A 14,782-nucleotide genomic window follows, 5' to 3' on the forward strand; every position below is an offset into this window, starting at 1 on the left:
GTATAATTCAATAATGAAATAGTGTCATGTTTGCAATCTTATTTACCCTTACTGTTACACTTTGTGTTGCAAGAGAAGGGAATTCAGGTCCCCCCATATCAGATAGCAGGGATTTGTGGCAAGGTTCTTTTATGCATGTTGCAAGAGACAGTGGGAAACAGAACCATCAGAATGTTTACAGATCTCCTTCTGAGTTAATTCTTGAATTTTACCACGCAGCTCCTGAATCTTCGTCAAAACCTGCAAAGGCACAGAAACATTACATACTTTCTTCCCAGCATTTATAGACCAAAGGTGGGTCACAGAAAGCCTGTCCATTCATCGTTATGACCATCCTTTGTGCAAATCAAATGCTAGAAAGTTAGCTATTGATGATCAGTTTAGCTTCACTAAATACTTCTACAGTGCAGTCCTAGGCAGGTCTGTTTAGAATCCTACTCAAGTTTATCTTACTCCCAAAGAAACTGTTCTGAGACTAGCAACGTAAGCACATCACAATCTTTTGGATGCAAATGCTTGGGTTTCGTAAATAAATACAGTACAGGGGAGATCCTGGTCCAGTCTCTGGTTCTTCTGATTTGAAACATTCCAAAACATCCTCAGAAATAAGCTGAGATGCTTAACCACTGGCATTCCCCATTGCATTTGGCTGTTTATTTAGCAAAATATAACGAAGTGCTCCTTGTAGTCATTATCACAAGAGAGGTGTGAATTATACAAAACTGAAAACCTGTTTGGCTGAGGGAGGGGCTTAAATGAAGCCTATAGGTAAATGAGCTGCCAAGTCTTCATCTGCACATACTAAGTTGCTTTTATTAATCCAGAACTGCATGCTACAGATACTGTACAGCATGGACATTTATTCATTACAAAAATGGCTTCCAAACCATTAGAAATGAAAAAAAAATTGGAATAAGAGCAATAAAACAGAACAGTAACATCACAACTGTTAGGAAACATTCAAAGGATTCACAAAAAAAATGTCATAGTTAGCATCTTAATAAACCAGAGAAGAAAACTGGAGACAGTTTTACAATCGCTTCATGTCAACTACAATGGCACTGGATGAACAGATGAATATTTTTTCAGCTTTATACAGCATTTATCTTTTTTTTTAAAAAAAAAATCTGCAACATCAACATGCCTAGGATTTTTTAAAAGTTTTCTACCTACCTGTATGTAGTATGTGTACATAAAAGTGGCAGTCTCATTTTTCCTTTTATGAACAATCTAATATACAGAATTTGGCCCTTTAGGGTTTATACCTCTTCATTTTTAAATGCTTTCTGGACAATCTGCTACCAAACACATCTGTAATAGGTGACATTAAAAACTACATACATATCTACCTATGCAACATCACAGCAAAACAGGATGGATAAAAAAAATACAGCATAAAAAGTTGTTGGGTATAAGGGCAATTCACTGAGAATTTTGGCACATAAAAAGTTTAGCTCACAGCCTAGAAGTGGTAGGGAAGTTATCTGCAGGGGGGGGGGGCACTGCTGCTTTTCTAACAGCATTTTTAAAAGGCCCCGTGCTAAATTTTCAAGTCTTATTTCATGTAATGGCTTTTAAAGCAATTTGTATACTATTGATCCATCTTCAAATGTCCATTTGGTGGCAACTGTGTGACAGAAAACAAATGAAAAAATTCAAAACAAAAAAGAGAAGCCAACAAATATATATATATATATATATATATATACACATTTATATATAAACTTAAAAACCTTGTACAAATGAGTTGTTATATATATGATGCTTACACTAAGAGAAAAACCCTTTATACAATGTTTCAAGAAAAAAAAAGAAAACATTTTAAAAGAGGACAAGGTACAGGTACAACAAGCAATCTCTAAAGCAATAAATACTACTGGTCCAATAGCGTTGTGATACTTTTTAATTGTTGAATAGCATTCCCTCCCCCAAAAAAGAACAACACCATGGAACAAGGTATATTAACACATTTTAACTCTTTGTTTCTGTACATTTAAACAATAACAAGTAACAGCACAAGAAAAGTTGTATCACACAAAAAAAGAGGAAAAAAAATTAGCGGCACTGCATTCATTGTGCCCTTAAAAAGTTGTAAAAACCAGATGTAAAATGATTGGTTCGCAAGCTCGTATTTAATACAAATAATAAAGAACCAACGCCTTCTGCAAGGGCTGCTTCAAAATTGCTTCTTTTCATTTTTAAAATCAGTCTTTGAAACTAAGCTATTGGAACTACATAACAGTTATGTATATATATATTTATATATATATATATATATATATATTTAAACGCTACAAAGACTTTAAACAGCTGTTGATAAAAATTTTGGCAGAATCATGAGGATTTTTTTCTCATCTACATATTCAAAAGGGAAAATAACTGAAATTAACAATGGGTCAAATATTGACCAATGAACTCGATAGACAGCAACTAATGTAGCCATATGGCACAATTTTTTTAAAAATACCAACAGAAAGAAAAAATAAATCTCAACATACAGGAAAAAATTAATAAAAGGGCTACAAGAGGCTAAAGCTATTCTAAAGACTTGGTTACAAGTGACAGTGGCTGTGGCTGTGTCCCAGCCAAAGAATTATGGGAATGCAAGGAGGATGTTGATGGTTGTGCTAACAAAGAAGAGGATGGTGCTGACTGTTGTAAAGTGGCAGACTGATGGTCTAATCCCCCATTCTGACAATTACTAGCAGGCAGACTGCTGGATTTGCTAGTGGAGTTTTCCATCAGGGCTATGGAAGATGGTGGGGGCGGCATCACTGAAAGGTGCACCAGTGGGTCAGGTTTCAGTGAGAGTGAGAGAGGCTGGGTTTGTTCAGTCTGTGGTTTTGAGTCTCTTGTTGGGGAGGCTAGCATATTAGGAGAAGACGGAGGAGAGTCTAGTAGGCTTCCATCTGAAGAGGGTGGGCTGGCGCAGCTGCCTTCACCTTGTATGTAGCGAACGCACTTTTTTTTTCTCCTAGAAACAGGGAAAGAATCCTCTGTGAATAAAAGACAAAGATGCTAATGGAAAAGAAAAGTAATCCAAAAGCAGCTACATCCTATTACAGTTGCGATGGTCACAAGTGACCAATTATTATTTCAAGAATTCAACTTTCTACCATCTAGAATCTACTCTTTGCCTCACTTACAAAACTTTTTTTTTTTTAAAACAGCTTCATGTTCTCTTAGGAACAACCAGATTTATTTTTGAGCTATTTAAATTCCTATCATCCTGTTAAAAACAGTACAGTTTCTTTCCTTTAGCTGATACCAAACACTTCTGAAAGACTGACTGTGGCGTTTTCTTTCAGTGACTTTCTGCCTCTTTTAGAAGAGACCCTCATCTTTGCGATATAACTGTAGCCGAAGATCTACCACTTCTGCTTGTTTCTGTTCAGAACCACACCATAAGAAAAAAAACACATCAATGTCACACATACAAACAAAATAAAAACAGAAGAGAAAGTAACAGGAAGAATCAAAGGAGAGAATGAAGAAAAGGAAAGATGAACAGAAATATCCAAATTAACAAGAATAACTGGTTGAATGACCTGCAGGTTGTGGCTTATCACATTTTTGTAAGGGTGGGAATGGGAAAAAGAACTATTTTATTTCTACTTTGTTGTTATAGGAATGATGCCTGAATTCATTCCTGCAACTTCGAAGATGAAGTGTACAGACTAAACAATAACAGGTACATTAAAAAAACAATTAGAAACAGAGCTTCACAAAAAGTTAAACTTATTAGTCCAAGCTGTCCCTCCAATCACATTTATTAAAATCATTTATGAAGCTGTACATAAAGAATGCCACTTTTCCTTTGAATTTACTGCCTTATGTTCAGAAAAATATATTTGGTGGCATAGCAAGAGTATTAGGCATTCAACTGAAAGCATCCTGTAAAGCAGGTACCCCACTGGGCACCAAAGATCCATTAAAAAACAATAGGCATAGTTTTTTGGCCAAAAGGACAAGTCAATGTAACAATTACATTATTAGCACACCTTGGCGGTCATAAGAGTCTCAGGTGAGTTCTATGAAAAGTGAAAAGTATGGAAGTTTATACAGCCAATGGAAGTTAGTTGAAGCGGTCCACAAGCAAAGAGGCAGAAGACCAGTTCTATGCTGACCTAATACTGAATTATAAAGGTCAGCAGGTGAATTTTCTACTGGTTTAATCATGCTCAGTACCAAAAAGGAACAACAAATGATACCTGCAATCTGAGAACTATTACTTACATACCCAGGGGGAGGACTATACCCACTATGAGAGCTATTGATCTACCACTTTTCCTATTCATGTTGCTCCTTTTTACTTTTCTGACGCCTGTGTGGCTACAATGCTCTGCCAGATCACCATCAGCCTCTTCAGTGACATTAAAACTTCCTGTGATGAGTCTACATGCAAGATACTAGCATCTATATTGTGAGGGATCCTAGAAAGCTCTTTCTTTATAATTCCTGGAGAAGTCTGGGAAGTGACTAACACCCCTCCCCCTCCGGCCTCTGTCAAAAAGACTCAGGTTCTGTCCAAAGTTCCATAAAGCAAAGTCAACTGTTAGGGCAATGAAGAATTTTAACCACATTAGCTTGCTGATCAAAACATGCTACAAACTAAGAAGTCATGCATTTAAAACCTTAAAAAATAAAATAACAAAAGCAGAGATGAAAATAATGAAGAGCAGAAAATAATAGAAAAGAGAAAATATGCAAGAAGGCAGGCAACAGCAACCCATGCTTTATTAAGGCAAGTTAAAAGATGAAAAGGCAATTTGGTGGGCTCTAAACAGAACCTTGCTAGCAATCTCCTACCTTGAGTAATAAAAACTGGAAATCTATTAGCAATAAATTAATGTAACCCATTGGCCTGAACTATTTCATGTTCTTTTTTCCTTACTATTTAATTAGTCCCTTCAGGCTGAAAGGAGGCAATGTTACCATATCAACAGTTCAAAGCAGCAATTTTTTGACTAACCCATGGGAAATGAACAAGATTATATTAACAGAGCGATGCTAATATTTAGGGGAACCCATTATATGAAGATGTTCAGCACACAACATGCAAAATATCTTGGCTGGATGGCAGTATTTTTCAAACACCACAGTGAACTCCACCAGTAAAAGTCATGGGGACTTTGTCGATGAGTCACCATGCTGTTGATAACCCTTAACAGCACAAATGGTACAGGGCCAGGTACACTTTATGGAACAATGGAAGGGACCTCTAGGAGAAACACTTCCCCTCCCACTCAATTTCTCAAGATGCTTCTCCTTGATAAAAGATTTTGCAATCACTGGCATACCATACAATGGTAAGTCCATATGATGCCAACAAGACTCAGACAGGTTATTTTATTAAGGGAATGAAGATAGCTACATTTCTGTGTTTGAAATTTCATCCTTAAATAGGGCTGAGATCAGCACCCAAATTCAGTTTCCTCCACCTCCCTGTCACCTACTCTTTTTTTTCTTCAAAATTTAAGAATCTACTTGGCTAACAAAAGCCAGAGCCCACTATGATAAATCAAAATGCAAACAGTATTTATATGGCTTTGATTGTCACCCACTCCTAAATTCACTTAAAAAGTCAGAATCAGTCTTTCGTCCAGTATGATTGAGGCAAAAGATGGAGTAAAAAAATCAGGAGCTGATGTGTCTAAGTTTATATACAGTGATTGTTGCATACCCCAATAGATTAGAAATACATAATGCACAAACTACGAAGTGCCAGTGTGGTGCACGGGTTAGAGTTGGGGGCCCAGGTTGAATCCCTGCTCTGCCATGGAAGCTTGCTGGATAACCTTGGGTTAGTCACACACTCAGCCTAACCTTCCCTACAGGACTGTTGTGAGGATACAATGGAGGAGGGGAGAACAATATAAGACACTTAAGTCCCCACTGGGGGAAAAGGTGGGGTATAAATGAAGGAAACCAACCAACAGTCATAGACATGAAATTATGTTTCCCTGATCACAAAAAAATATAAGGCAAGCTCACTGATGAATGTACATTCAAAGATCCTGTGCTAAGTCTACAGTTTAGATAATTTAAACAAACTTTCATATATTTTCATATGTATAATTTATCCTGCTTATCAGGAGAATGGGCAGAACACTGTATAGCTTCTTTCAGCCAATGGCAATCTCATCCCCCCTTCCAGCATATAGACACTGCCTACTCTCTTCAAAGCTTCAGAACCAGCTATTTAAAAAACAATAACTGGAAGCTTGTGTTTTCAGGATGTTGTATTATTGATTTATGTGTTTCAGTGGGAAAACAGCAGAATTGCCAAGTATACAAACACTTTTAGGTAAGGCCTGGAGCATGTGAAGCTCTATTTTTTAGGGATGGTAAAACTTGATCAGAATATCTGGCTCAACAATTTAGAATGTGGAGAAAAATGTGGAGGAATATGGAGAAATCGTTGAAATTCAAATGTGAAAGTGCCTTACTTAATAACAGTGATGATAGCTGAAAAAACCAACTATAGAAGCCTCTTACTTAACTGAAGTCAAATGATTGTTCTGACCTTTAAAATGATGAATTCTGACTCTCTATGTAGGTGCATTCGTAAAACACAGGCCAAGATACATTCCTAACAGAAACTAATGTATGTTTGGTTATGTTAAACATGCTGAAAATATTAATAATTACATCAGAATCACTGCCTCATTTTTATTAATCTCTGAAACCAATTCCTGGAAACTGATGCTATTTCTGACAGAAATCAAATGCATGGTTTGTGAGATCCATCCATCACTATTTAAGCGTAGACAGGGCTTTTTTTGTAGCAGGAACTCATTTGCATATTAGGCCACACACTCCTGTTGTAGCCAATACTCCTGGAGATTACAATAGGTCCTGTAAGCTTTTGAAGGACTGGCTACATCAGGGGTGTGTGGCCTAATATGCAAAGGAGTTCCTGCTACAAAAAAAAGCCCTGAGTGTAGCTATTCATAGACACCATTATGCATGCTGAGATCATGGGCATGGGTGAAACTCACACCAGTCCCATCTAAGCATGATCACTTGCTTGTCAGCAGAATCCATGCACATAGGAAGTGTACAAGCATAGGCCTTCTCCGCATGAGTGGGAATGCTTCTTTTTCAAATGTTTCTAATCACAGTAGGGAGCATACACCCTATGAGAACAGGTTCTGTACTCATGGTCCAGCATTTCCTTATATATAGGCAGGACACAGGGAAAGTATGCTAATGCTCATTCCCTCTCTATATGCATTCAGTTCAACATGTATAATGATGTACGCAGAGGCTAATTTGTTTCCCATTTTTGAGCTGTGCATTGGATGATCTATTTCTCAAAATTAAATTTTAGAAAAACACTGGAATCAAAGAGTGGGGGGAGAAACCACAACCTTAAAAGTGTGTAATTTATCAAAATCAATTATAATAAAGTTAGTAAAAATCATGCAAAGTTAATTTGCTTGCTCTGGTTTGAAGAATGAAGAAGACAGCCTGCAACAATGGTTTTTGAATTAAACCATTGGTAATAAAGACTTTGGGATCCTTTTAAATGTGAAGCTTGAGAATAGTAGAATGTTGAGTTCTGTAGATGGATAGTAAAAGGCAGGACCATGATTTACAATAGGGAGGTGGATTTACAATAGGCAAGTGGAGACTGGTCCCAAAGGCTTCCCACCTGCCCTTTGGTTTAGCCCCTTGGTACCAAGCCCACCCCACCCCATATTCAGTTAGGTTCTTCTACCCCTATCTGAGACAGCCACTGCCAATCTGTGTAGACAATACTGGCTTTGCTGGACCTGGCTGAATACAAGGCAACTTCACATGCACACTCTCACCCAAATGAAGCCACTTCATGTTGAATAGCAAAACAGATACAAAATGTTCATACTGGAAGGCAGAGGGTGAAGGAGCCCTTTGCCACTGTCTGTAATCCTAAAGACTGTTTCCTGCCATTACTCCCCATTGAACAAGATTGGGTTTGCTTTCAAGGGGTCCTATTGAGGATTACTTCCAAAGTCTCAGTTTATGTGGCTGTTGGCCAACAGGTGAAACTAAAGTTACCCGCTCATCAGTCCCTTTCTCTATTCAAAATATCCCCTTGTTAAATCTTAGTTACTGACCACGGATTTAGAACCTAGTTCTTCCAACTGTTCAGCATACTCTGTGCAATTCTATGCAGAATTTATTTTAGTGGAGTAACCGTTCAAGTGTGACAAACATAAAAATTACTGTCTACAGGTCACATAACTACTTGTTTTATGTATTGTCAAACACTATATATTCCTAATCAGAGTATAAACTATATTAGTTATCTTAAGTTATATTAGTTACCTTCACTATTTAAGATGATATTCAGGTATTCTGTTATTCCCCTTTGAAATTGTGATTTTTAAAAGGAATGTAATATAGGAATAGAAATGACCTCTGCTATCATTGGTGCACCTGCCACACAATCACAGTGCTTAAGCATGCATCAGATGGGAGGTCACAGGGTTTAGGGAAAATGCAGCCCTTGAAGGACAATGCATGAATTTTATCTAACAATTAGATGGACAGTACATTTTCAATCCATGTTTAAAACTCAGCATCACACAACTAACAGGGTCAACATGCACAGACTATGAATAACTGCTCTATGTTCTAAAAAAGGAATGAAGCACATGGTATGGGTGTGAATCAGAGGGAAAGGTGAGGAGGGAAGCACTACATACAGAGAAGAGTGTGCATTGGACTGAAATACCTACCATCATAATATTCCAAATTCAAAGACTGCTTGGATCAGAACAGAGAAATAACACATTTAACCATATTAAGGGAAAAAGAATGCAACAGGAGATAGTTTGCTTCCCTTCACCAAAGAACAGGTGCCTACAGAATTCATCCACAGAGTTACAGGTTTCACATAAACCTGTTGTAGAACAAGTGTTTCAAAACTTTTGGCCTTCAGTGACATTAATCAATAAACTATACATCTGAGTAACAAAATAACTTGTCCAATTCATGTGAACCTAACGGGCCAGTAACAAGTTGGCACTGTAAGGATTTCCTCCAGGCATCTTAAAAATCATGCCAAATATGAATATTAGGAATAATATGAGCTTCCAAAAAGCTCATTTAATGTAGAATTTAAAACATGCTATTAAATTACTAACAGACTTTGCTTATGACCTGTAAAATTCTCATTTGTCATAGTGACATTATTGGTGCTGAAGTGATACAATATTTTAAAATCCTTTGGAGACTGTGGACACACACACAGATGCTTGTGTAGATGTCCATAAACATACTTGTTTGACCAAGAAATATTAGCTTCTGCATTTCATGGGTGTACCAATTCCCAACTACTGCCAAGAGATAAGTTGTTGGTCAAGAAAGGGAAGAAATTTGCATTGAATTAGCAAGATAAATATTTATTAGCAATTGATGTAGTAGCAGAGAAGGCAGGGAGCGGAAGGGGTAAAAGATTAAAAAATAAATCACACATGTAACACTAAGATGACAGAATGCTTTTAGTTTCCCAAAGGCCTAACGGGTAGTATACCTGCATGGTTTGCACCATAAACTCTGTCGGTCAAGCCCGAACAATGCCCGACACTTCTTTGGAGTATTTGCATCTGTTAGCACAAGGTAAACACAAAAAATACAACACAATGGTGGATAGAGCTCAGTTGGACCTGAAATCTTAGCTTTAGCTAACATTTCTCTCAGTTCAATTGGTAATCTTTCACACCAAAGGGCATGAAAGAAAGAGGACCTCTGCAAGGTGACTCACACCTACAATGCCTAAGCCTGCTGTGCATTCCCTTCACTTAGCTTTATATCTTCCCTGATGCACTCTAGACTGTGATATCAAAGGATGCTTGGCAATGTTCGTAAAAAGATATGCAACTTTCCACAGAGGAGGATGGTGTTTTGTGTGCAGGCCTAGGCTGATGCTGTCTTACAGTGGGTATTTTTTCAACTAGCGGCAGTGAGGAGGTGGGTGGAGGAAACATAAATGAGGGGGGGGAGAGCAAAATCCTTTAAACAGAAAGAGATGATAATTTGCAGCAGCGTCCCACTCCCTTGTGTCTTCTAGATCACAACACAGAGATATAAAGCAACAAAGCAGGAGAAGAGGGAGGGGCAGGGGGAAGTACCAAATAAACCAGCTGCAAAACCAGCCATAGCAAGTCGGGGGAAGACTATACACACCTGCAGGGACCGCACCAGTTATTCTGTTGATCAAGGCCAAAGCGCGCTCGGCATTTCTTAGGAGCGCTCAGGTCTGAATGAGGTCAAGAAAGAAGCGAGCAGAAAAAGAGAAAGAGAGAGAGGGGGGGGAAGAAAAAGATAAAATAAGAAAAAATTAAAATAAAAAAGGAAATAAAAATAAATGACCTCATTATTAATTGCAAAATATCGACTTCTGAATGTTTTATTTTTAAAATAGTGAATATCGCATCTATAATATTATTGAAATTAGCTGTTGCAATTAAAGCTGCAGTATCCCTTTGATAAGCACTGTCTTTTTTTTTTTAAAGAAGGAGTATTTAAGGGGAACTGGAAACACAATCCATCAGTACAGTACAGTGCAAATGGGTTTGTAGGAATAATGCTTTGTGCACTGTGTTGTTGTTTAGGTATTTCTTACAGGGGGAAAAGCACAGATAGAAAAGAAGCTAAGTATGGAAATTAGTTCACTAACATGCTTTTCTCTTCAGGTTTAAAAAAAAGGGCGTAAAAGAAATTTATGGGGTTTTTTGGGATAATGCAGCTTTGGAAATAAACATTTTTGGTTGTGTTTTAAACTTTTTTTAAAAAAAGAAATTGATCAGAACAAGCAGATAGCAAATAAGTGTGTTAGTTCCAGCCAGAAACAGCATGATCAGGAGCATGGAAGCAAGCTGTATGCAAGTAAAGCAAGTGAATAATGAATGTGTCTGAGCAGAAATGTAAAACAATTAAAAAAAAAGATGTGGTTGCATGCTGGCATGAGAGGTGGGTGCCGCGTAAATGCCATTAGATTAAGGAGGTTCATTATTAAATTTCTTCCAGTTTACATCAGTCTCTTTAAAGAAATACTGCATATTCAATTTGCACAATTAGTATAACTGAGTTATTTTTACTGTATTACTGTTTAATAGCAATTGTAATGAATAGCAAATTAGAAACAAAACAAAAAACTCCCAATCATATCACATGAATATATATATCTATATCTATCTATATATAAATATATATATATACACACACACACACAACAAACGTGTGAATGGTAAAATTTATTTTAATGTCAGTGTTTAAATATTAATAAAATCTAAAATGGCAGGATAAAAAAAATTAAAAGCAGTTTACAAAACTATTTTAAATGGCGGAAAATGACATTAGCACCTGTAATCGGAGGAAGTGAAAGGCAAGGATTTAGGAAACATTCGCTGTGTTCTGAAAAAAAAGAACAAATTATACAAAGGCTTCAAAGAAAAATGTAATCAGGGCTTTTTTTTAAAAAAAAATTGACTATGGTATTGCCTATGCAGTATTTCTAATTTACTAGAGAATGACAAACCTCCTTAATTTTTTAAAAAAATGGCTGCAATTTACCACTGTAAAGGCATGCATCAGAACACACAGCTCATATTAATACCAAACTCACACACGTGCACAGACACACTCACACTCAGCAGACCTCTTTCATAATAATGGTGCAGGCATTAACAAACTATGGCTCTGCAGTGAATGGTTTTGCTGCTAAGCACAACTTGTACTACTGTTGCAATATGCTGCTCATGCATGTAATTGTGGCTGCTGATTTTAATAGGCCTACAATAAGCAAATGATCTATTTAAAATCCAGCAAACAAAAGCTGGATGTAGCAATGGCCCTTTCCTAAGGAGACTGACAGATCGCTAACTGACTTCTTCATAACCAGTATTAAGAACTTGTGGCCTCATTGTTCCACTAGATAATAAATAAAATATTTACTTACCATTGGTCTCTCCTGGCTGTTTGTCCCTTTTCCTCTTCTTCTTCTTGCCCTGAATGAAACAGAAATACATGAAATGATGGCTACAAACCCTTTTTTCAAGAGGAGACAAGGGAGCAAACTGTTCTGCAAGGCCTCTTAGAATTGCACACATTCCCCCCCTCCATAGACCAGCTTCATTGAGTGGCAATATGGTACTTTCAACAGCTCAAACTGCAAAACTTGTTCTTTACATTTCATTCCACTTGTATAGATACTTCAGCCATCATAATAGCATAACTGATGTCATATACAGAAAGGGAACTAAAGGGCCCAGGATTGATGACACAGCTCTAAAAAAGATATTAACAGCTCTTTCTTGTATAATACTTTCTTGTATAATGGAAATTAGTAAAAGTACAAAACAAAAAGTTGGTATAAGAATTATTTTGACACATCTGGAAAGTATGTTCCCTGGCATAAACAGTTTATTTTTTTTCAGTTAAAGAAACAAATCCTTGCAAAAGTGAAGAGTCCAACTGAAGAAAAAAAAATGAAGGACCTATGATCATTACTATGGACTGTTACTGGCTTAGAATATAAAAAAAACTGAAAAATGGGAGCTAATAACAAGTAATGGAGTACCAGTCAACATCAAGTAAGAATGGTGGCCCACATTACTTATCATTACTTTGGGAAAATGCTCTACTCAAAAGTCACTCTACAAAGTCTGAAAAATTCTCATGAATAAATAAAAATACACATTAATTTATGTTAAACATAGATTCTTTTGTAAACTGCATCAACTAATGGAATAAGATGGAAGAATCTATTAGTATAATAAGATATTTCCAGGAGTCCTAACAAAAGGTGGCAAGGCAGAAAAAAACAAATGGATGAAACTATTCATCCATTAAAGAGCCACAGTTTTCTTTATTAACTCCAGGAAGACAACAGCTATTGTTTTTTATCTAGTTAGTGACTACAAGCAGCGGTCACTTAATGCTTTCTATATATGAAGAAATAAGAAAAAACTATTAATGTACATTAATAGTAACAGACACCAAATGCTCTGTTCATACAAGTGTAAACTGATGTCCTCAGAATGAGAACACTTGTTGGTTTACTAAGGATTGGCTATATCCCCAAAGAAGGTAAGGAAAAGGTTTTCCTAGATCTGTGATATCTTCTCTTCAGTAGCTTGGTCTAGTTGCCAGATCAATGTTTCATTTTGGGTTTCAACTCAGCATGTCGACTATGATGTTTATGTTCCCTGGCATGTACCAGTAAGAAGAGTAGATGTGAATGTTCTTTTTGAAGACATAACTCCTGTAGGTCTCAAGGCATAAGGCCTTTGAACTTGTTCCTTCTCACTCATTCAGGATGTAAACTGCTACCCTGTCATTTTGTATGTGACGAGTAAATTTTTGTTCAGGAGAACCTTCTAGTAATAGAAGGGGGACTGTGTATGTGCTTGTTTCTGTGTAAAGATTCAATGCACTGAGGCACTCTACTAAAGCAAATGCGTATTTACCAATTCTAGTTAAGGCCCACATAACCTACCTCACACATATGATGATTGATAAAAAGAATTAACTATCTCAGTGGAGCTTCCATACTAAATGTTCAAAATATCTACTGTAACAGGGGCTCTATAGGTAAAGGTAGTCCCCTGTGCAAGCACTGAGTTGATATCGACCCATGGGGTGACATCACATCATGATGTTTTCTTGGCAGACTTATTACAGGGTGGTTTGCCATTGCCTTCCCCAGTCATCTACACTTTATTCCCTGCAAGCTGGGTACTTATTTTACCAACCTCAGAAGGACGGAAGGCTGAGTCAACCTTGAGCCAGCTACCTGAAACTTCCGCAAGGATCAAACTCAGGTCATGAGCAGAGCTTGGAGTGCAGTTCTGCAACTTACCACTCTGCGCCATGGGGCTGTTAACAGGGGATCTAGCATTAATTAATAAATAATGTTCATTTTACAATAAATCTTTAGAGCCACTACAGTTTTAACTATAGTTGACATATCAGGATAGGATAAAAGGAAAATGTAGGGTGTATGTGGGAGAGAGAGACTGTGTATAACTGGCTGTAGTGGGTCAGAATGTAGCTAGAATTTTGTCTCCAGCAGCCCAGTTTCTAGGCTTGGGATTTTTTTGTTTATTTACTCATTTACTTTATTTATTGTCTGGCTTTGTCACTGAGACTCAAGGCAGATTACACAGTGTAAATCAATGCAACTGAAAGAATGAGACATCTAATAAGCAATGCAATAGGACTAGGATTATAACATTTCCCCCTATTATCTATGTGGATAGACAAACCTACAGATAATGTAATGCCCCTCTCTATGATTGTGGGCTAGCTGTAAGACTAGCAGCAATAACTTATGTTCCTGAGTTAACCTTGTTAGGGCCACAACCATGTGTGAACTGGCCCTGAATTTCATTTTCCAAATTTTAATTTTAAGTTATTTTCATTGATTTGTATTTTTTTTAAAAAAATCTAATTTCAGATATTTTGCTTCTGAAAAAAGTGAACTACAATGAACAAAAAACATTTCAGTGCCTGATTAGGGATTGCAGATGCCATTCTATTATGTGACAGATAACATAAGAAGTGGATGGGAGATCCCTTACAAAAATCTGAACACATGTGTATACATATACTTTCTTTCTTCATCCTGGAAAAGTCTGTTGTCCAAATAAAGCCCACAAGAAATGATAAACTGTTTTATTGTTGGTGCACCATTGGTCACCGTATTGTTAGCCGCCCTGAGCCTGCTTCGGCAGGGGAGGGCGGGGTACAAATAAAATTTATTATTATTATTATTATTATTAAACTTCAA

At 37.0% G+C, this 14,782-nt stretch overlaps 1 protein-coding gene across 46 annotated transcripts in view; it reads right to left on the reverse strand.

The window, feature by feature from the left end:
• Positions 1 to 793: 793 nt before the first annotated feature.
• The window catches only part of TCF7L2 (transcription factor 7 like 2), a 302,775-nt gene continuing 288,786 nt past the window's right edge, over positions 794 to 14,782 (reverse strand). For 7 of the 46 annotated variants that reach the window (XM_060241625.1, XM_060241618.1, XM_060241617.1 and 4 more), the window contains 4 exons: positions 11,951 to 11,999; positions 11,356 to 11,406; positions 10,177 to 10,249; positions 794 to 2,974 (listed from right to left, as the gene is read on the reverse strand). In XM_060241625.1, the coding sequence (XP_060097608.1) occupies positions 2,536 to 2,974; positions 10,177 to 10,249; positions 11,356 to 11,406; positions 11,951 to 11,999 (612 nt within the window). In that variant the 3' untranslated portion in view covers positions 794 to 2,535. Of the gene's footprint in view, positions 2,997 to 8,725; positions 8,755 to 9,523; positions 9,597 to 10,172; positions 10,250 to 11,355; positions 11,407 to 11,950; positions 12,000 to 14,782 lie in introns of those variants that run through there. The other 39 variants (XM_060241656.1, XM_060241655.1, XM_060241653.1 and 36 more) reach the window with 27 other exon arrangements.

The sequence above is a fragment of the Heteronotia binoei genome, chromosome 6 (assembly GCF_032191835.1).
Source record: "Heteronotia binoei isolate CCM8104 ecotype False Entrance Well chromosome 6, APGP_CSIRO_Hbin_v1, whole genome shotgun sequence".
Lineage (NCBI taxonomy): Eukaryota > Metazoa > Chordata > Lepidosauria > Squamata > Gekkonidae > Heteronotia > Heteronotia binoei.